The sequence below is a fragment of the Diabrotica undecimpunctata genome, chromosome 9 (genome assembly GCF_040954645.1).
Source record: "Diabrotica undecimpunctata isolate CICGRU chromosome 9, icDiaUnde3, whole genome shotgun sequence".
Taxonomy (NCBI): Eukaryota; Metazoa; Arthropoda; class Insecta; order Coleoptera; family Chrysomelidae; genus Diabrotica; species Diabrotica undecimpunctata.
In genome coordinates this window covers 8640646-8663738 of record NC_092811.1, presented here as the reverse complement: position 1 = coordinate 8663738, position 23093 = coordinate 8640646, and the positions used below count along the sequence as shown (strand labels likewise).

Sequence of the window (23093 nt, the reverse complement as noted above, 5' to 3'; positions counted from 1 at the left end):
AAACTAAGTTCTATCTAAAATATACACTCCCGCACTTCACTTCTTATTCCTTTTAATTCAATACACTTTCTTTACCATGCTATCTCGAGACATGAACAAAAGTGACCGAACGTTTTTAAAATATGGACAAAATTTCATTGGTTACAGAATGATTTATGGAGACATCTTCTAAAATAGTAAAAATAATTTTTACCTCGATGGTCATGCCTAATATGCATTTAGTTAATTGTTTGAAACAATCTTTACACTAGTTTTCAAATATGTATTTTCAGATTATCTTGCCGTGAATATTGCTTACAACAAATTTTACATTTATAAGGTTTTTCGCCAATATGTACACGCAAATGCCTTTTCAACTTGCCTGCTACACTAAATCTTTTAAAGCAAATTTCACACTTGCAAGTTTTTTCACCACTGTGTTCTTTTTGATGTGTTATCAAATGACCTTGCTGTGTTCGCAAATGTACTTTCAAACTCTCTGATGCAAGAAATGTTTAAGCAAATTTCACACTTGTAAGGTTTTTACCCAGTATGCACTTTCTTATGCGTTATCAAATTGCCTCGTTGAGAAAACGGCAAAAAACAAATTTCACACTTGTAAGGTTTTTCCCCAGTATGTATTCGAAAATGTTTTTTCAAACTCTCTGATACAGTAAATGTTTTAAAGCAAATTTCACACTTGTAAGGTTTTTCCCCAGTATGTGTTCGTAAATGTAATGTCAAATTGTTTGAAAACGTAAATGTTTTAAAGCAAGTTTCACACTTGTAAGGTTTTTCCCCAGTATGTGTTCGCAAATGCTTTTTCAAATTATTTGACATAGTAAATGCCTTAAAGCAAATTTCACACTTGTAAGACTTTTCCCCCGTATGTATTTGAAAATGTAATTTCAAACTATATGATGCAGTAAACGTTTTAAAGCAAATTTCACACTTATAAGGTTTTTCCCCAGTATGTATTCGGAAATGCTTTTTCAAATCATTTGTTTTAGTAAATGCCTTAAAGCAAATTTCACACTTGTAAGGCTTTTCCCCCGTATGTACTCGAAAATGTCCTTTCAATTTAGATGATGAAATAAATGTTTTAAAGCAAATTTCACACCTGTAAGGTTTTTCCCCAGTATGTGTTCGCAAATGTACTTTCAAACTATTTGATGCAGTAAACGTTTTAAAGCAAATTTCACACTTATAAGGTTTTTCCCCAGTATGTGCTCGCAAATGACTTTTCAAACGGCCTGCTACACTAAATTTCATAAGACAAATTTCACACTTGTAAGGTTTTTCACCACTGTGTTCTTTTTGATGTGTTATCAAATAACCTCGCTGCGAATAATGCTTAAGACAAATTTCACACTTGTAAGGTCTATCCCCAGTATGTGTTCGTAAATGCGCTTTCACACTACTTACTGCAGTAAATGCCTTAAAGCAAATTTCACACTTGTAAGGTTTTTCCCCAGTATGTGTTCGCAAATGAACTTTCAAATTGTTTGATGAAGTAAATGTTTTAAAGCAAATTTCACACTTATAAGGTTTTTCCCCAGTATGTATTCGCAAATGCTTTTTCAAATCATTTGTTTTAGTAAATCCCTTAAAGCAAATTTCACACTTGTAAGGCTTTTCCCCCGTATGTATTTGAAAATGTACTTTCAATTTAGTTGATGAAGTAAATGTTTTAAAGCAAATTTCACACTTGTAATGTTTTTGTCCAATCTGAAGTTTTACTCTTTTGTTTAATATGGTTTCTTCATCATGTTGACTTATTTGTTGTTGTTTGTAGTATGGATGTTTAGGTGATGTGTTTGTAGTTTCCATTTTATTGTTGATTAGAGAAAAACCTAAAATATAAATAAAACTATTACAAAAATTTGTTTTTTTACTGCAATTAAATAAATGGATAAATTCAACAACAGGAATAAAAATAAATAGGTATATAAGAAACAAATAAGACCTCTACATGCAAAACGACTAATCTCCACTTCCACAATCTGACCTGAATACGCCACTGGATTCCTTGTAAAAAGACGCATCCAGCTATGCATAAATTTCGTAACATAACTACCAAACTCCCATTGAAACTAAATGGAGAAAATTGTTTGTTTATTTCAAAACGACATCATTATTCTCTTCATCATTATTTTTAACATCATCAAAGTTTTGAATCTTTTGGCTGTAGTAATGCTATGTTTAACGAATATTGTTTCATGGTACATTGACATTTTGTTTTCGACACCGTTCATGGGTATCTTGTCAATCAGTTACCAGCTGAAGTCCGTTTGAAGAGGTTTACTCTCCGGACGCTGGAACTCACTTAAAGCATGGGTGTATGTTACCTGAAGTAAAATTTAATTAAAATATTAAACATCAAATAATAATAATAACATTATGTACAATCTTTGTTAACTTTATATATTTTAAAGGGTTTTTACCCTAATATTTTGGTGGCTCAGGCATGTTAACCTGTAAGTATAACCATTTTGCTTTTTTAACCGTAGTCAAAATTTTAAACCACGTTAGCTTTAATTAAATGGTTTATACTTATTTTAGGTATTATTTAACCTGATGATGGAACTGTTGTTCCGAAAACGTTCGTGTTATTTGATGTAGCCCTTTTAAGGGTTTTTTAAATATACCCATTTACAAAGATTTAACCTCTTTTTTGTGATACGTGGTATACAGCCAGCTGCAGGAACTATTTTCCTTGTGGATTTTTTTTAAACGACCATTCTCCACGGTCGTGTAGGTTTCAAAACAAACAATATCCTTCTGCACCAATCAGAGCGCTAGGTCGTATCATGTGGTCGGTGATTTTTGAGCTGGCGGTCATACCAGTGTTAAAACTGAGAAAAGGAACATTATTCTCTAAAGTTTTTGCAATTTAGTAATAAATCGAAGCAACACCAGAAGTATTAACTCCTACAAAGTGTAGAAAAAGAGTCGCACAGCCAGAGAAATGTGAGAAAACGGCTGAGGTTAGTATATTTTTAGATCTATATAGAAGAAAACATGTCATCTGTCGTGAGTGCAACATGCTTGGCGTTTTGTTAAAATGCAGGGAACATGTATAATTTTCATTGTTTTTTATATTCAAAAAACGGGTGTGGCAGTCCAGTGGGACTACCGGTAGAAGTTATAATTCTATACACGCGTTCGTCGTTACAAATTTATATGGGAGTCAATCTGCACAATCATTACATATGTAATGTTATAGGTAAGAGAGAGCACAAAGAGAAAAAGAATTAGGTATACAGGTATGTGGTGCATCGTTTGCTGTATGTAAACATTTGACCTGTAATAGGAGTATAATAAGTTAATGAAGGATTGTATCAATATTTTAATGAAAATATATATTTTTAATTTTATATAAGTATAAAAGGAGTTAAATGCAAAAAATTTTTTTACACATACTCTGCAGTAAAATTCATTGTTAATTTTGTTATTAATATAAAAATACAATACAATACACTGCCACATAATTCAATATTACAATAATACAATACAAATTAAAATGCAATAATCATAAGTATATAAAAACGATAATATACATAACCTACACATATGTTTAATTTACCATGATAATAATATTAATAAATATTAAATATGTTTACAAAAGGAACATTTTTATTCTCGAGAGAGAAAATATATCTTCTGTCTCTCTCTTACCTATATCTTACATATGTAATGATTTTGCCGATTCACTCAATATATACGAATACACACAAATTTCCAACGTCGAACGCGCGTATAGAAGTATAACTTCAAAAAATGTTTGTGGAAGATAAAAATAAAAAACAAACAACTCGGATTATGTTGCAAATTTTCATTTTATTTTAAAATTTAGCATTTTTGCCTATATTACATATATTTAATGAGACTAACGTGGAGTTTTTAAATATTTCAAAAATAAAAAAGGAAATTCATATTAGGATTCGAACTCACATGTACCAGCGTATAAACCAAACACGTAAGAAATTTGTCAATTAGACATGACACTAAATTATTTCAAAATTGACAGCTCTCGGTCATACAGTGATTTATTGTAATTATTATTTTGAAATACAAAAGCCTAAAATAATTGTGAACATTTACTAATAATACAAAACATATCGCATAAATAATAATATTAATATATATATATATATTATATATATATATATATATATATATATATATATATATATATATATATATATATATATATAATTTTTGTACAGTAAATTCTACACTTTAAAATATTACGATTTAATTAAGCCACATTTCTTTAATAAAATGTTGATATTAAGAAAGATACAGGGTGTTAAAGTGCAAATATAAAATATTATTTTTCGTTATTGCTTTCATGTTTGTAAACATTTATGTATAAAAATTTACAACTGGGTACTTTTAAATATAAGAAATTATAATTTGATGCACACTTTGATGTAACTGACAGAGGGCGCCACATATGTGGTATGAATTTGCACTTAACTTTTTTGCTCTTTAAGTTACCTATATTTGGGACAGAAAATATTAAAGACATATTATTTTAACAAAAAAAAAAGTATACCTGTTAATAACTTCAAAACTCAACAGTTTTCGAGATAATCGCATTTTACAAATCAGCTGCATGATTCTGATTTAAGGCAATTACTTCAGGCAACGAAGAAAAAATAGACAAAAACATTAATACTTCTGAATTTTGGTATAAAATATTTATAAAAAATATGGGTTATTAGGCCAACGATGATGTTTTTGTAAAAATGCTGAGTTAGATTTGTAGCAAAAGTATTATGCAACAAGACACATATGTGTTATTCAATACCTGTGCTCTAGTTTCTATTTGTCCTAATAAAAATGGGTAAATAATTTACGTAAAGAACAATAAGTAATCTTTTCTGATTTTTTATGGATTAAATAATTATATTAATATCTTACTACATTGCCAAGGAATATGACTAATACGACCAATCCAACGTTCAGAAAAGTTGTATTTACGTATGCTCTAACTGCCTTCTCTCTAGAATGTGGTGGGGGACCATCTTGCATAAACCACATATTTTGGGTTTTCAGCATTTTACAATAGAGAAAAAGTAATACAACGCCATTATAGAAAGTTAAGAAGCGATAGAAAAGGGGAATTGTAAACATGATGACGGCCAACGTCTGAATACGAACACGGCACCTAAAGATGAAGATTCTTTTCTCCAATAAGACATTTAGCACCCATAATAAAGCATTGTGTGATGTTACATTATCAGCTTTGATGAGACTGGTCGTAACTATATACAAGGACTTGACCCATAAACTAAAAGTCAAAGGGCTTAAAAATCCAATTGAGCAGTGCAGTTTATTGGATTTGGCTACATTATTGGACCCACAATTTAAGATGTATGTTAAAAATACACTCTTACATGTAGCAAGTAAGTATTCATTTTTCAACATGTTTATCATATCATGTGTAATACTGAGAAGTTTTTAAATTCTTTCTTTATTTCTTTGTATACAGCATTTCAATGAATTTAAGTATGTCATACAATAATTTAAAATATTTTTCCTTAGAGATATAGTTTTTCTAATAATTAAATACATTATTTACTAAACTAAGTTCTATTCTATCTTAAATATACACTCCCGCACTTCACTTCTACCATACTATTTCGAGACATGAATAAAAGTGATCGAACGTTTTTTAAATATGGACAAAATTTCTTTTGCTATACAGAGGTCTGGTGGTACAATGATTTATAGAGACATCTTTTAAAATAGTAAAATTATTTTTTTATTTCGATAGTTATGCCTAATACTCATTTAGTTAATTGTTTAAAACAATATTTACACTAATTATCAAATATGTATTTCCAAATGTTTTTTCAGATTAGCTTGCTGTGAATATTGCTTACAACAAATTTTACATTTATAAGGTTTTTCACCAGTATGTACTTGCAAATGCCCTTTCCAAGTACTTAATGTAGTAAATGTCTTAAAGCAAATTTTACAGTTGTAAGGTTTTTCCCCAGTGTGTATTCGCAAATGAACTTTCAAATTGTTTGATGAAGTAAATGCCTTAAAGCAAATTTCACACTTGTAAGGTTTTTCCCCCGTATGTATTCGAATATGTACTTTCAATTTAGTTGATAAAGTAAATGTTTTAAAGCAAATTTCACACTTGTAAGGTTTTTCCCCAGTATGTATTCGAAAATGTACTTTCAATTTAGTTGATGAAGTAAATGTTTTAAAGCAAATTTCACACTTGTAAGGTTTTTCCCCAGTATGTGTTCGCAAATGCTTTTTTAAGTCATTTGATATAGTAAATGCTTTAAAACAAACTTCACACTTGTAAGGTCTATCCCCAGTATGTATTCGTAAATGCGCTTTCAAACTACCTACTGCAGAAAATGCCTTAAAGCAAATTTCACACTTGTAAGGTTTTTCCCCAGTATGTATTCGCAAATGAACTTTCAAATTGTTTGATGAAGTAAATGCCTTAAAGCAAATTTCACACTTGTAAGGTTCTTCCCCCGTATGTATTCGAGAATGTACTTTCAATTTAGTTGATGAAGTAAATGTTTTAAAGCAAATTTCACACTTGTAAGGTTTTTCCCCAGTATGTATTCGAAAATGTACTTTCAATTTAGTTGATGAAGTAAATGTTTTAAAGCAAATTTCACACTTGTAAGGTTTTTCCCCAGTATGTGTTCGCAAATGCTTTTTCAAGTCATTTGATATAGTAAATGCTTTAAAACAAACTTCACACTTGTAAGGTCTATCCCCAGTATGTATTCGTAAATGCGCTTTCAAACTACCTACTGCAGAAAATGCCTTAAAGCAAATTTCACACTTGTAAGGTTTTTCCCCAGTATGTGTTCGCAAATGAACTTTCAAATTGTTTGATGAAGTAAATGCCTTAAAGCAAATTTCACATTTATAAGGTTTTTCCCCAGTATGTGTTCGCAAATGATTTTTCAAATCATTTCCTATAGTAAATGCCTTAAAGCAAATTTCACACTTGTAAGGTTTTTCCCCCGTATGTGTTCGCAAATGCATTTTCAACTTATGTGCTGTAACAAATGCCTTAAAGCAAATTTCACACTTGTAAGGTTTTTCCCCCGTATGTATTCGCAAATGTACTTTCAATTTATCTGATAAAGTAAATGCCTTAAAGCAAATGTCACACTTGTAAGGTTTTTCCCCCGTATGTGTTCGCAAATGCATTTTCAACTTATGTGCTGTAACAAATGCCTTCAAGCAAATTTCACACTTATTTGGGTTTTGTCCAATCTGAACTTTTACTCTTTTGTTTAATATGGTTTCTTCATCATGTTGACTTAATTGTTGTTGTTTGTAGTATGGATGTTTAGGTGATGTGTTTGCAGTTTCCATTTTATTGTTGATTAGAGAAAAACCTAAAATATAAATGAGATTACAAAAATTTGTTTTTTTACTGCAATTAAATAAATGGTTAAATTCAACAACAGGAATAAAAATAAATAGATATATAAGAAACAAATAAGAACTCTACATGCAAAACGACTAACCCCTTAACGTACACATTAATTTTGAAGTTATGGTCAAAAAATGATCGATTTTTTTTTTTAGTAAAAATGTTTTGTTTTGGTTATAATTGAATAAAAAAAATATTTTCAGTGACGTAAAACCATTACTTTTCGTGGGGGGGGGGGGGGGGGTGTATGCAAATCCGTTGAAATTTAAAAATTTTGTTCAGACGAAATACTTTGAATAGGTAAATAGTAGTATGATTTATATGAACAATACAAATATTCCAACATATTTTATTGACACACACACACAATATTGTATTTTAGATGAATTATAATGAAATTTAGTAAAACAAAAAAATATACACATTACTCTAACCTACCGAATATTATATGCAAAAATTTACTTACCAAACAATATAATAATATGTTGAAAATAACGCACAAATTAGTTCAAATGCAAAAAACAATAAATATCGACTTCAGACGACTTTACACCGGCTAGACAGAAGGCTTGTATCAAAACAAAAGTTCGACAATAATATCGGTTATAAATGATGATGATTGCAAATTATGAGATAATAAATATATTTTAAAGTAACTCAATACTGACTGAGTCATCTATTTTATAATAGAAAAATAATTTAGATATATGCTTACATATGTCTCTTTATACAAATATCCGCTTTGCAAGGCTTGAAAAATTTTATGCATAAAATTTAACCGGCGCCCGTGTCCCAGACGAGCGCGTACAAAATTACCAGCGCGTGTCTGAGACGGGCACGTACGTTAAGGGGCTAATCTCCACTTCCACAATCTGACCTGAATACGCCACTGGATTCCTTGTAAAAAGACGCATCCAGCTATGCATAAATTTCGTAACATAACTACCAAACTCCCATTAAAATTAAATGGAGAAAATTGGTTGTTTGTTTGAAAACGACCATTCTCCAAGGTCGTGTAGGTTTCAAAACAACCAATATTCCTCTGCACCAATCAGAGCGTTAGATTGTATCATGTGGTCGGTGATTTTTAAGTTGGCGGTCATACTAGTGTTAAAAATGAGAAAAGGAACATTATTCTCTAAAGTTTTTGCAATTTAGTAATGAATCGAAGCACCACCAGAAGTATTAACGCCTACAAAGTGTAGAAATAGAGTCGCTCAGCCAGAGAAATGGGCAGGAAATGTGAGAAAACGGCTGAGGTTAGTATATTTTTAGTTCTATATAGAAGAAAACATGTCATCTGTCGTGAGTGCAACATGCTTGGCAGTTTTGTTAAAATGCAGGGAACATGTATAATTTTCATTGTTTTTTATATTCAAAAAATGTTTTACATTTAATTAAATCTAAAATAGAATGTGAATTTAATTAATTTGTAGGTATAAACGAAGGCGCCTAAAATGCCAGCACGACGGGAGAGCCTACCAGTTCGCAGACGTCGCCCAAAAACTAGAGTCAATCGTAATAAGACAACTACATACAAGTGTTTCATCAAAGGTCCAGATGGCAAGTTATCTATTTGCCATAAACTAAAAGTCAAAGGTCTTAAAGATTACCATCCATACATCCATCCAATGGCACTACAGCCCAAATCGGGCTTTGGCATCCTTCAACAAGCTTCTCCAATCATTTCGATTCACCGCTGTTCTTTTCCATGAACTCGTTCCCAGGCAGTTCCTGGCATCCTCATCGACTTCGTCTTCCCATCTCTTTTTAGGTCTTCTAACAGGTCTTTTTCCCTGCATTCTTGCATTTAGTAATTTTCTGGGGATTCTATTCTCATGCATGCGGACCACGTGCCCTGCCCACCGGAATCTCTGCAGTTTAGTGTATTGTGCTAGAGTTGGTTCGCTATATTGCTCGTATATTTCTCTATTATACCTAATTCGCCAGTTTTTGTTTTTAGGCCAGGGAAATAAGCAAAAAAAGTACCCTGTTTTTGACACTCGTCCGGCCAGGCAAACGATAGTTGTTTTTAGTAGTATGGACCTCTGTAACAAAAACCTATATGTTTCCTGCAGTCGATTTTTTGGACTTAATTAGTTATTAACAAATTAAGGTCAAAAAACGGAAAAATTTTGCTTTTTTCGTCTATCGGCAAAAAATGAAGCATTTCAAACAAATTTTACAAGAGAACAAACTTTTAAGTCATGTAAAAACCTTCAAAATGGCGTTTACTAAATGTTTCTATCCTTATTTGTTGCTTAGGAAATTGCAAAATAGGTCAAAATTTTCGATTTTTTTTAAATGTTAATAACTTTTTTGAAAATAAACTTATAACATTTATATTTCATAGAATGCTGTGTCTATGAGTGCTTAAAATATTGTTAAAATTTCAAAGTGATCGGTCTAATAGTTTAAGAGTTATTTTATTTGTTTATCCCAAATTAATTTTTTTTGCAACAATATAAGTCAGAAAATTATATAGTTTTAGTAATTGTAATGATAGTTTCTTGAAGAAGGAGACTTCTTCTATTATTAACATTAAAAAAAAATTAAGAAAATTAATTTTAAATATTGCAAAATAATTTTGCAAAAACATGTCGATTTTTTGCTTATAAACAATAATGGTGTTCCATAAGATGGTGGCAGACCAAACTTATGTTTTTTTAAATGGAACACCCTGTATTTTACTTTAAATTTGAAATCTGCTTTACTTCCAGATCACAAAAATGTAAAGTTTTATTATGTTATACCAGGTATTTAAAAAGTTATAAGCAATATTATCTGAAAATCGTATGAAGTTTAACTCCCTGTATAATTAAAAAGAAGTACAGGAACATTGATCTATTGCAACCATAGTTTTTTTATAATTGTTAAAACTTATAAAACATATTCCTTTTTATAATATTCGTTAAATCAAATACAGGGTAAGTAAAAATGCAAGTACATTATTTTCTTGGTAATTTTAAATAGAACACCCTGTATTTTATATCACCATCAAAAAGTACTAATATCGTACTTCAAATTTTATAAAGTAGTCCCTATACCTAAAGTTATCAGTTTTCTAGATATTTTTATTTTTCTATCAAAGTATTAATTTTGTAGATATTTTAACGTTTACCAATAATTATTTTGAATCGGCCATGATTAATTTGTCAGAAACTGACAGTGTGACATTATTGTTTATTAATTCAGTATTGGGATACACCGTAAATTAGCAACAATTATTATTTAGTAATTCAGTAATTAACTTTTTAAAATCCCCGGTATAATATAATAAAACTTCTACTGAGCTTCCTTACACTAATCAATCACCCTGTATATATCTAAACATATATTTTAACGTAGATGACTTTAAAATTATATTGCCAATATTACTGAGTTGAATTTTTGGGACGACTTTATTGTAGGATAGTTCATTTGATAACATGAAAATAATTCTAACTTAAAAAGAATAATAATAAAATAATAAAGAATAGACATTAGAAAAATTATTTTAATTAATATTTCCAAAGCAATACTATTATTAGAAAAAATTGAATAGGACAATTTGTTGTTTTCATAAAATCTATTATAAATAAATTATTTACAATTTTATTAGAGATATAAATTAATTATAAATATTTATGATTTCAAATAAAAATGATCTCAAATATTATAATAAAAAATGAAAAAAAAAGTGAAGCAAATTAGATAGTTTATTTAACAATTTATTGAAATAATGCATATTCGTAATGTACGCAAACAGTACATACAAATTAAAAAAGGAACGTTGAAATTCATAAATAAGAACCAGAGATACAGCTAACAGCTCCTTCCCCCTCCCTTCGGCTTCCGTGAATTTCGAAGTCAGCCGATTTTAAGGACCACACTTTGAAGCTTTGTGGACGATTTCGTTGAAGGGCAATCTTTTTAGAATTTGCTACGTTAAAACTATAAAGTATTTTCTTTTAAATAACGCTAATAAGATTTATTAATTATTATAAACAAAGCTGCTATGAATAAAATAAAAAAAGAGGCTAACTTTGTTCCAAATTATTTTAGGACCAATTTTTTTTCTTTTAAATTTGTGAAAAAATTCATGCTTCTTAAATATAAAAAAAATAATATTCTTGCAGACAATGGTTAAAAAGTTATTCTAATTGTTTATAAGCAAAAAAGCGACATGTTTTTGCAAAATTATTTTGCAATATTTAAAATTAATTTTCTTAATTTTTTTTTAATGTTAATAATAGAACAAGTCTTCTTCTTCCAGAAACTACCCTTATAATTTCTAAAACTATATAATTTTCTGACTTATATTGTTGCAAAAAAAATTAATTTGGGATAAACAAATAAAATAACTTTTAAACTATTTGACTGATCACTTTGAAATTTTAACCATATTTTAAGCACTACAAGGCACAGCATTCCATGAAATATAAATGTTATAAGTTTATTTTCAAAAAAGTTATTAACATTTATAAAAAACCGAAATTTTTGACTTATTTTGCAACTTTCCAAGCAACAAATAAGGATAGAAACATTTAGAAAACGCCATTTTAAAGGTTTTTATATGACATAAGTTTCTTCTCTTCTAAAATTTGTCTAAAATGCTTCACTTTTTGCTGATGAACGAAAAAATCAACAAAATTTTCCGTTTTTTGACCTTAATTTGTTAATAACTAATTAAGTCCAAAAAATCGACTGCAGGAAACATATAGGTTTTTGTTACAGAGCACCATACTACTCAAAACAACTGTCGTTTGCCTGGCCGGACGAGTGTCATGAAAAAATGCTTATTTCCCTGGGCTATTTCATTTATTGGGCCCAGTATCCTACGCAATTGGGCCCAGTATCTTAAAGGTTTATTAGATCCAATTGAGCAGTGCAGTTTATTGGATTTGGTTACATTATTGGACCCACAATTTAAGAAGTACGTTAAAAATACACTTACATGTAGCAAGTAAGTATTCATTTTTCAACATGTTTATCATATCATGTGTAATACTGAGAAGTTTTTAAATTCTCTCTTTATTTCTTTGCATACAGCATTTCAAGGAATTTAAATATTTGTCATAAAATAATTTAAAATATTGTTCCTTACAAATATACTGTTTTTCTAATAACTAAATACGTTTTTTACTAAACTAAGTTTTGTTCTGAAGCTATTTTCTTGTGGCATTTAAAGTAATTAATATTTAAATGGGAATAAGCCACAATTAAAGGTTAAAATTAGTTTATTGACGTTTCAATTTCTACTTCAAAAATCGTTTTCAAAATGCAAACAAATAGTAAATTGAAATTTACTGTTTGTATTTTGAGAACGATTTCCAAAGTGGAAATTGAAACGTCAATAAACTAATTTTAACTTTTAATTGTGGCTTATTCCCATTTAAACATTAAACTAAGTTTTATTCTATCTAAAATATGCACTCCCGCACTTCACATCTTATTCCTTTTAATTCAATACAATTTCTTTACCATACTATCTCGAGACTTGAATAAAAGTGACAAAACGTTTTTAAAATATGGACAAAATTTCTTTGGTTATCAGAGGTCTGGTGACAATATCATTTATGGAGACATCTTCTTCAATAGTAAAAATATTTTTTTACTTCGATGGTCATGCCTAATATGCATTTAGTTAATTGTTTGAACCAATCTTTACACTAGTTTTCAAATATGTATTTTCAAATGTCTTTTCAGATTATCTTGCCGTGAATATTGCTTATAAGAAATTTTTCATTTATAAGGTTTTTCGCCAGTATGTACTCGCAAATGCCTTTTCAAATTCCATGCTGTACTAAATCTCTTAAAGCACATTTCACACTTGTAAAGTTTTCTTTCTCACTGTGTTCTTTTTTGTGTTATCAAATAACTTTGCTGCGAATAATGCTTAAGACAAATTTCATAATTGTAAGGTCTCTTCCCAGTATGTGTTCGCAAATGACTTTTCAAATTATGTGATGAAGTAAAAGTTTTAAAGAAAATTGCACAATTATAAGGTTTTTTCCCCAGTAAGTGTTCGCAAATGCATTTTCAAATTATCTGTTCTAGTAAATGTTTTAAAGCAAATTTCACACTTGTAAGGTCTCTCCCCAGTATGTATTCGTAAATGAATTTTCAATTTATGTGCTCTATACAGCGTTCCACGTTAAGAAAATAACATTAGGCTTATGGAGATCAGTGTTGCCAAAACTCTCAGGCATGCGGTTTACTAGATTGTCGATATATTTTTCGAATTTCCATTTTCAATTAACATTTAACTGTAAAGTCAGAATAACAACTGAAGAACCACAAAGCCTTATTATCATTATGTAGTCTCAGAGAACGACATAAAATCGCTGACATACGTACACCGTATTATTTTAAGTTGCAATTAGTAATTAGATATATGCATTCCAAGCGGTCCGTTTATTTGCTTTTAAATCTTTAATGGCCGGCAAAGTGTATGATTTAACTAAGCAATATTTTCTACTGATTTCTATGATTCATGGTATATGATATTCTTACCGAAAAACAAATAAACTGTCGTTACTATAATTAAAATAAGATAAAATAAAATTATCTTTTGTAAATACTATTTATTTAATTAAAATCATTTTCCCTACTTTTCATCTCTTGTTTCGAATGGGAACTTTTGGCCAATTGCGTTAAAAAGCATTAATTTAATTCATGTCTGTGAAAACGAAAATACAAATAATTATACGACCCTGAATCGTGCTTATGTTCATCGTGGCATCGCTGCGCTTCTATCGTCCATAAGAAATACATGGCCCTATCTCCGCAATGTTATTTTCTTAACTTGGAACGCTCTATAGGAAATGACTTCACACTCACAAGCATGAGCAAATTTCACACTCACAAGGTTTTTCTCCAGTGTGTACTTGCTTATGCGCTATTAAGGAGCTTTGCTGAGAAAACTGACTAAGGCCCATATTTATAGTCGGTACTCAAGTTATCGATCGATGCTTGAGGTCGACCTTGAGTCGTTTTTGTATTTTATAAACGAATCTCAAGCACGAAATCGAGCTTGAGTATACAAAATGACAGCTCGTGCTCAAGCATCGGATCGACCCAAGGTTAGTAGATGTTAAGTAGGTTGTCTCATAACTATGTGGGCGAAGCGAGGGGAAGGCATAATGCTTACGTCACTCATACGACAAAGTCAAATTTGACAGTTGATGGACAGTTGTCTGCACGTCTGAGTTTAAGTTCACGTTCACGTTTGTTGTTGTCTCTATAGTGTCATTAGTTCGTTTATTTGTTTAGTTTTTATTTTTAAGTATAGATATAAGGACAATATTATTTATAGAGACTTATTATTTAGTTATTTGTGTGGTACTAATTTAATAAACCGGAACCGTGTCTACGGAGATGAAATTTATATCAATGAATTCTCCTTCACTTACTAATGATTGTGCAATGATTTTTATTCGGTGCAAAGCTTTCTTTTTTATGTAATTTCGACTTAAAATATGCCCGATTTTTAAAAGCCACCGCCATTATTCGCCATTATTTACCATGAAACAACAAGAAATGACAGGAATGACAACTGTTTCTTATAATCAAGAAGGGTAATTTTAACCAGTGTTGCCATAGTTATTCAAAATTGTTTTCTAATGAAAAATAAAAATTTACCTAAAACTTAGTTTATAAATTATTACCTACTTTTAACTGAAAATTATAGCTTTTTTACAAGGGTCATTTTAGATTTGGTTACGTTACTATACGTTTATTATCACGTTTTCTTATGAAAAATAAAAATTTTGATTTTTAATTATACAAAATTTTATTCTTATTACTGCTTTTTTACCAGCGTTAGGTTAGATTTGGTTACGTTGGTTTAGTTTTAATTTCATGTTTTCTTATGAAATATAAAAATTTTGATTTTTAATTATAACATTTTATTTATTTATATTACTGCTTTTTTTTACCAGTGTTAGGTTAGATTTGGTTACGTTGGTTTAGTTTTAATTTCATGTTTTCTTATGAAATATAAAAATGTTGATTTTTAATTATATTATAACATTTTTTATTCTTATTACTGCTTTTTTTTACCAGTGTTAGGTTAGATTTGGTTTATTGGTTTACATTTTTAATAATAAAATAAGACGATGGTTAACGGGTACTCGTTTTGCACGTGGTTATTAAGATTTTATCCACCTGTTTTAATTAAGGTAATTTTCATGAAATGTTTAGATCTTTTAAAGGTTAAAACTGGCAACAATGTCAAAAGTACATAAAATTTAACTTCTTGCGCATGGCCGCCATATTGTTTTGAAATATTAAAAATCTTGATTATTTTAAACAATTTTACCCATTTTTTCATAATTTAACAGTAAAAAACAGTGATATTTAATATGTTTTAGTTACGTTTTTTTTTATTAAGACATGTATATATACTTTTCTTTGCTTTTTATATAAATTTTTTTTGATTCATGCTACTTTTTTTATTTTTTCTGTATTTTTGATTATTTGGGCACTTTTACTAGTTTAAAGCAAAGAAAACATTAAAATTTGAGGTTTTTTTCACTTTTTCGGCTAAGTCCACAAAAAATTTGGCATTTTTGAGGCGTTCCGGCTTACTAAATAATTACCATTTGTGTAGATACATAAACACTTGTGAAGTGTGTTTTCGTAGCCGTGATATCAAGGTTTGTCTAACAATTATATGCAGTTTTGTACGTTATAATAATGATATATTTTTTAGATGAGATAAGTATATATAGCTTGAAGATTTGTGCTTGAAGGAATAATCATTTTTTGTATTTTAATCTAATAATAAATTATTTATATTACCTATTTGTTTTTTTGCCTACCACTAGATATGATAAGAATGCTGCAAGTTCCAGGAAAAACATAATAAGTAAGTTCCTACATATTTATTATTTTTGCTTTTGAACTTTTTCTACTGTTTTTTTGGATTTTTGTGCGAAATAAACTGTTATCTCCATTTAAAACACACAATATTATCAATATAATCAATTCTATTTTTTGTCATCAGACTATTGATTTTAGAAAAAAAAATTGATATAATTACTAATATAAGAACCACTTAACATCCCTATACCCAAGAAAATCCCAAAATATATTGCAAAACCTAAGTTCTTGAACCTTTTATTAGCATTAAAGCTTATGGCAATTTTAAAAGTGTCGTATGGGTGACGTATTCCCGCCTTTAAAAAGCGAGCATTTGATTGGTCTATAGTTACGAGACAACCTACTTAACATCTACTAACCTTGGGATCGACCTGCCTTGAGCAAGGGATCCTAACCTACTTGTTTGTTTATATTTAATATTTATATTTTTTTCCAATTCGCTTCAATACAATATATTTTTTTTTGTTTTTTGAGATTATGGATATTTTTGTTCAACATCCAGGATTAAGTCATGGCAGCTTAATATTTGATCAAAGTTGATTAAGAGTTAGAAAGGAAAGAGGACAAATTCCAGATTTATTAATAGGTGAATTATTATGAATAGTGAATATGCATGCAGCATAGGCACTATCTACTTACTCCAGCATTAAAGCAAGGTATTTATTGATAATGGGCTAAACAAAAAATAGGTTATTTGATAGATATATCGTTTTAGGTAATGATCAACAAAATAGATATAATAGTGCACATGTAAGAAATGTTGCCAAAAGGCTATTTAGAACCTGGAAAATATGGTTTCCCTATCTGCAATGAAGTCTACAAATCAAATTTAATACATATATTGCAATAATAAGTGCTACAGCAGTACTCTGCAATATGTGTTTACAGGAAAATAATTATAAATAGTGATGATGATTTTCTAGAAAATACTGATGTGCCAGTAAATAGAAATGTTAATGATGTGGAATAAGGTTTAAATTTTAGGAGACATTTTATTCAACAATGTTATGTATGAGAATGTGAATATATTATTGAATACCTATGTTAAATTTTAATGTAATTTTTTTTTATTTTATATGTCGAAATGTATTTTTTATATTTTAATTTAAAATAAATGAGGGTTATACTATACTCAGACAACTAAAGCAAGTATATCTTTATTGAGTTCGAGTTGTCTCTCTCCTTTTAAATAAGTGTTTATTCCTTTCACAAAACCTTGTCTTATCAAATATAAAATTAATTACACATTTAAAATATTAGTATTCTTTATTTAAAAATATATTTATAAACCTTCACGATAAGTAAATTTGAAAGTAACAATTTATAAAACTAAAAAATGGAATAATATCAGGCTTGTTAAATATAAAATAATATAATAATCACTTTACAACCACCATAGTATACATTAAAAACAAAATCACAAAAAAAAATAACCAAAACTAGTATTTACATTTAGAATTTTTAACAGTTTTCAATATAATACATTAAGTACAAAATAAGAATAGTTATTATATAAATGATTGTTTTAAAAATCCATAACTATAGATTACTATTAAACTTTGGAATCATTCAAACCTTATTTTGGCGAATGTTTTTTATTTGCAATTATAATAGCTACTACTCCATTAGTAGTAGTGTTTGTTGTTACTGTTATATATTGAGTATTAAGTATATTTAAGATTACTTACCATTTGAAGCACATTGACATATTCTATAGGAACAACAGGTGTCATATTACAAGTATTACTTGAAATTCTTATTATATGTACAGGTAAGATTTCTCAAAATTATCATACATAACAACTCTTTATTTTGAACTGGAAAAGCAATGGAGAAAGTCAGATACTTCTGATGTTACGGTAATTAAATTAACATGTCCTCCTAGCTGGTGGGCATCCTTTTGTCCTGCAATTATACTAAGTATGAGTAAATAGTAAATTTACCTCTTACAAATACTTCTGTGCTGTCTCAAGGACAGTCGATGCTTACATACCTATATGTCGGGAACAGCACTTTCACAAACTCCAGCACTACATCAGGATTTGGTTTTTTCAAAGGGCCATCACCTGTAGCCAGCATGCTGTTGTTTCTCTGCATTTTCTACGATAAATACTTTGCTTAAATAAATAAAAGTATTTTACCTCTGTTTCAATTTGTTTTACAATTTTCGTAGCTGTTCTGAAGTCCTTACTATGTCTACCTCAGGCTGGCAGTTATATAATAGGCTGTATTTGTACTCCCAACCCTTATTTTTTCATTAAGGAAGCACTGTCTATCCTTTTATTCTCTACAGTATTATTTTCTTTACCAGCTGGATTATAAACACCTTTCCTTTTGTTGAATAAACTGCATATTTACTACAATTTCCGCTCATCTAAAAATGCACATAATTGAAATTTATTCCCTCGAATGCATATTTTTTATAATATATTCCATCCATCCATCCAATGGCGCTACAGCCCAAATCGGGCCTTGGCCTCCTTCAACAGGCTTCTTAGGTCTTCCAACAGGTCTTTTTCCCTGCATTCTTGCATTTAATAATTTTCTGGGGATTCTATTCTCATGCATGCGGACCACGTGCCCTGCCCATCGTAATCTCTGCTGTTTAGTATGTTGTGCTAGAGTTGGTTCGCTATATTGCTCGTATATATATATATATATATATATATATATATATATATATATATATATATATATATATATATATATTACATACCTTAAAATAATGTATTAAAAATTAATTTTTTTTAATACACAATATGCCTCTTCTTCTATAAAGCTAAATTTGGCGCTAAAAATCTTTAAATAAAGTTTAGTGACAATGATAATAATTGACAGAATCTTCTTTTTGTTGGATTTACTTAAAATCAAAATCCCTAATTTTCGTGCTTGAGATCAATCTTGTACGAGAATACCCGAAGTATCGTTTATAGAACACAACAAATACTTGAGCATGACTTTGACGTAAGTTCGACTTGGCGGAGCACGTGCTCAAGCACGAGCCTGAGTACCGACTATAAATACAGGCATAAGACAAATTTCACACTTGTAAGGTTTTTCCCCAGTATGTATTCGTAAATGAATTTTCAATTTAGGTGCTCTAGGAAATGACTTTGAGCAAATTTTACACTCGTAGGGTTTTTCTCCAGTGTGTACTTGCTTATGCGTTATTAAAGAGATTTGCTGAGAAAACTGACTAATACAAATTTCACACTTGTAATGTTTTAGTTCAATATTTTAGTTTGAATATTTTAAAAAGTGTACAAAATAGCACTTAAAAAATCCATTTCCAATAAAATAGAAATAATGAATACACAGAATATTAAGATACCAATAAACCATTTCCAAGCTTTTTACAATATTTTTGAGTTCATTAATCATATTTTTTATTTAAAATATAAATTTGTTATTGCTTAATTTTGCAACCCCCTGTTGAATGTATTAAAAATAAATGTTACATCTTATTAATATTAATAGTTTGATCATTTCTCAACATTTTCCTAAAAAAATCATATAAATATCTTTATTATCAAAAGAGAAAAGAGCATTCAAAGCATTACGTGATTTTCTATTCTCCAAAATTAACGCACCACCTCAACTGTACCATAATTTTTAATCTATTTTTCTTTTGAATCCTTAATTGGATTTCGATGATTATCTTTTACATTGCCAGTCTATTTTTAAGTAATTACTGTAAGAATGTTTTCTGGGAAATATCAATGTTTTACCCATACACAGGGTGTACAAATAAAGCTATTTTTTCATTTTATTGTACCCTGTGGTATCTATTAGAAGCAAACGCTACACCTTATTAATATTTCCAGAAAGTTTCATTGTTTTAACATTTTCCTAAAAAAAATCATTGATATCTATTTTATAAAAAAGAAAAGTATATTTAAAGCATAATGTTATTTTACTGAATTGTAATACTCATTAATGGAAGCAGTTCGTTAGCTATGAAAATTCAAACAATTTGACAGAACAGTTTTAGACTGTCAATATTGTTTACAATTCAATAAATTGTTTTGCTGTTTTGCATATGTTAGTTAGTTGACATGGATCGAATTTTAAAAAATCTGAGCCGAGATGAATGTGTGCTGGCCATTACTTTAGCTTATATAGGATTAAGTTATTGTGAATACAACCAACGAGCTGGCGTGGTCAAGGAAGAGGAAGAGATTCCTTAACAAGTGAAAGGTATATTACAGATTTTTTGTCTAACTATGTAGTTCCATTTGTTCTTTACATGAGAAATAATTTCCTTTTAATGCATGATGCACATGCTGCATCTGTAATCAGTAATTATTTGGACGAGGTTGGAATCCAAACTATGAACTGGCCACCCTGCAACACTGATTTGAATCCCATAGAGAATTTGTGGATATTATTGATTGTTAACTTGGTAGCCGACAACCACCACCTGTGTCTCTTAACAAGATAGAAGTAATGGTGAAGGAAGTTTGGAATCCAGTTGATCAAGAGCAAATACACTGCTTTATTCTAAGTATGCCTTCTCGCTGTGAACAAGTAATTAGATGCAGAGGTGGAGATACTCGTTATTAATTGTTTTTGGCCGAACAAATTGTTAAAGAATATTCAGGTTATGTTTTCTTAGGCTCTAGTTGTATATGTATATGTCAATCAAGTTTTTGTAAATAATGTTTTCTTTTCTTTAAATGTTAATAAAAACTTGTTCCATTTAAAGTTCTGTATAATATTTTATAATAGATATCGAAATATTTTTTTTACCAAAATCTTGAGACAGGATGAGACTATCTTGAAATATTAATAATATGTAGTGTTTCTTTCTAGTAAATTCCGCAGGATATTTGATAAATTTGATAAAAAAACACAACTTTATCTTTACACCCCGTATACGGGTAAAACGTTGATATTTTTTAGAAAACATTAGTACAGTGATTAATTAGTAATTAGAAATAAACTCACACTGTGAGCAAAAAGTCATCAAAATCCAATCATCCCTTCAAAAGAAAAATAGCTTCAAACTCATGGTACATTTAAGGTGGTGCGTTAATTTTGGGCAGTAGTGTATAATTTAATTTTAATATATGTTTATTTCATCTTGTTTATATTTGGCGTTACATTTTTCATCTTTAATTTGATGTCTCACCTGAATCATCTTTATGTGCATCCTTTTTAACATCTTCAACATCTTTTATATCTACATCTACTTCTGTGGATAACTCACTCTTCATATATTGTACGTCTGCACTACTAAATCCATTATCATAGCCCTCAAGTTAGTTTTTAATTTCTATCTTAATATCCATTATTAATTATAGTCATGTGCTAACCAAAACAACTTTGTTTTAAACTTAACCAAACCAAACCACGAGGTGACGATGACGAAACCACATATATGACATTGACTGTCATTGATATTTATAATGTAGACTAACTTTACACTACACTACTTTATACGTGATTTTATCATATGAGATTTGGGACGATTTTCACATTTGGTCCCATTGAAGATAGCTACAAAGGAGCTGTGAATTAAATTCACAAAACAAATTTTTGACGTTTGACTGTGTTGTCACATCTTTATAATGTATATGTCGTAGGCAAGTATGAAATGCAGGCATTCTCGCAAAAGCCTAGTCATTTTCGTAATGACTTGGCAGTTTGTATAACGTTTTCATTTTTACGAAATGACTTCAACCTTTTAGGCATTTGCGAAACTACCGGAAACGGTAATTCTATTTTGAAACAGTGTTGCAATTTAGGCACAGATCATATAATATAAAAAAATTTTTTCCTTTCCTAAATGAATTATTAAAAGCTCTTCCAAAATCATATTCTTTTGGTGAATAAAAATTTAAAGTCAGTGCAAATGTCCTTGATTCTAGAGAATATTTGGCACCTTTTAAAAACCATCGAAACAATGCTTTGGGTGATTTTCATAAAGAGGCCTAAAACAATAAAAATGCAGAATTAATTATGCAAAAATACAAGTATATAATAATAATTTAATTAATTTTCTCTTCCCTTTTTTATATTATATGATCTGTGCCTAACTTGCAACACTGTTTCAAAATAGAATTATTACCCATGATATCATGAAATTATCGGTTCCGGTAGTTTCGCAAATGCCTAAAAGGTTGAAGTCATTTCGTAAAAATGAAAACGTTATACAAACTGCCAAGTCATTACGAAAATGACTAGGCTTTTGCGAGAATGCCTGCATTTCATACTTGCCTACGACATATATATTGTAGGCTTCAATTACAAATAAAGAAGCTTTCAAAAATACATTTTTATTATATTATTTATATAAATTATGCAATTTTTTTATTTTTTTATATACAACACGAACGAATAAATACTCGTTTCTTCTCATATTAATTGCAGTTAATTATTACAACATTTTTTTGGCATTTGCCTTTGATTGATAATAAGCTAATAGATTTGGCAATCCTCAAACCACCAGTTGCCAGATGTCTGTGGAAAGTACCTGAATACTATTTTTATTATTTTTTGAAAGAATTTCTTTTTTACTATTAGTTTGTTAACGTTCTATTGGATTTTTATTAATTATAAATCACATGCTATTTCCCTATTTATTAAACAAACATGGCAACACAGTCAAGCGCCAACATTTCGTTCTATGAACTTTAATTGACAGCTCAATTATAGCTATCTTCAATGGGACCAAATGTGAAAATCGTCCGAGATTTGTTAAATGTACTTTACACTCATCGAGTTAAAATCTATGGAGAAGCTATGAGCATATTAACGTGTGTATTAAAAACGGCGTAGGTAGGCGTGGCTAACTGTGAAACCAATATGGCGG

At 29.4% G+C, this 23093-nt stretch overlaps 1 protein-coding gene across 2 annotated transcripts; it reads right to left on the bottom strand.

Annotated features, from left to right (window-relative positions):
• Window positions 1–339: 339 nt before the first annotated feature.
• Window positions 340–21711, bottom strand: LOC140449481 (uncharacterized). Of its 2 annotated transcripts, none has more exons than XM_072542662.1 (2): window positions 21411–21711; window positions 340–1832 (listed from the first exon to the last, which is right to left on the bottom strand). In XM_072542662.1, the coding sequence occupies exons 1-2, from the start codon at window positions 21493–21495 to the stop codon at window positions 523–525; spliced, it is 1395 nt and encodes a 464-aa protein (XP_072398763.1). In that variant the 5' UTR covers window positions 21496–21711; the 3' UTR covers window positions 340–522. The 2 variants fall into 2 exon arrangements, with proteins under 2 accessions (XP_072398763.1, XP_072398762.1); XM_072542661.1 differs by lacking the exon at window positions 340–1832 and adding an exon at window positions 4214–7376.
• Window positions 21712–23093: the final 1382 nt, after the last annotated feature.

What these genes read in the sequence shown, in the direction of transcription:
- LOC140449481 (XM_072542661.1), bottom strand. Translation starts at nt 21,495, where the DNA reads ATGAAGAGTGAGTTATCCACAGAAGTAGATGTAGATATAAAAGATGTT. An exon ending in TGCACATAAAGATGATTCAG is followed by an intron (nt 7,377 to 21,410) that starts GTGAGACATCAA and finishes TTTATATTTTAG; the next exon opens with GTTTTTCTCTAATCAACAAT.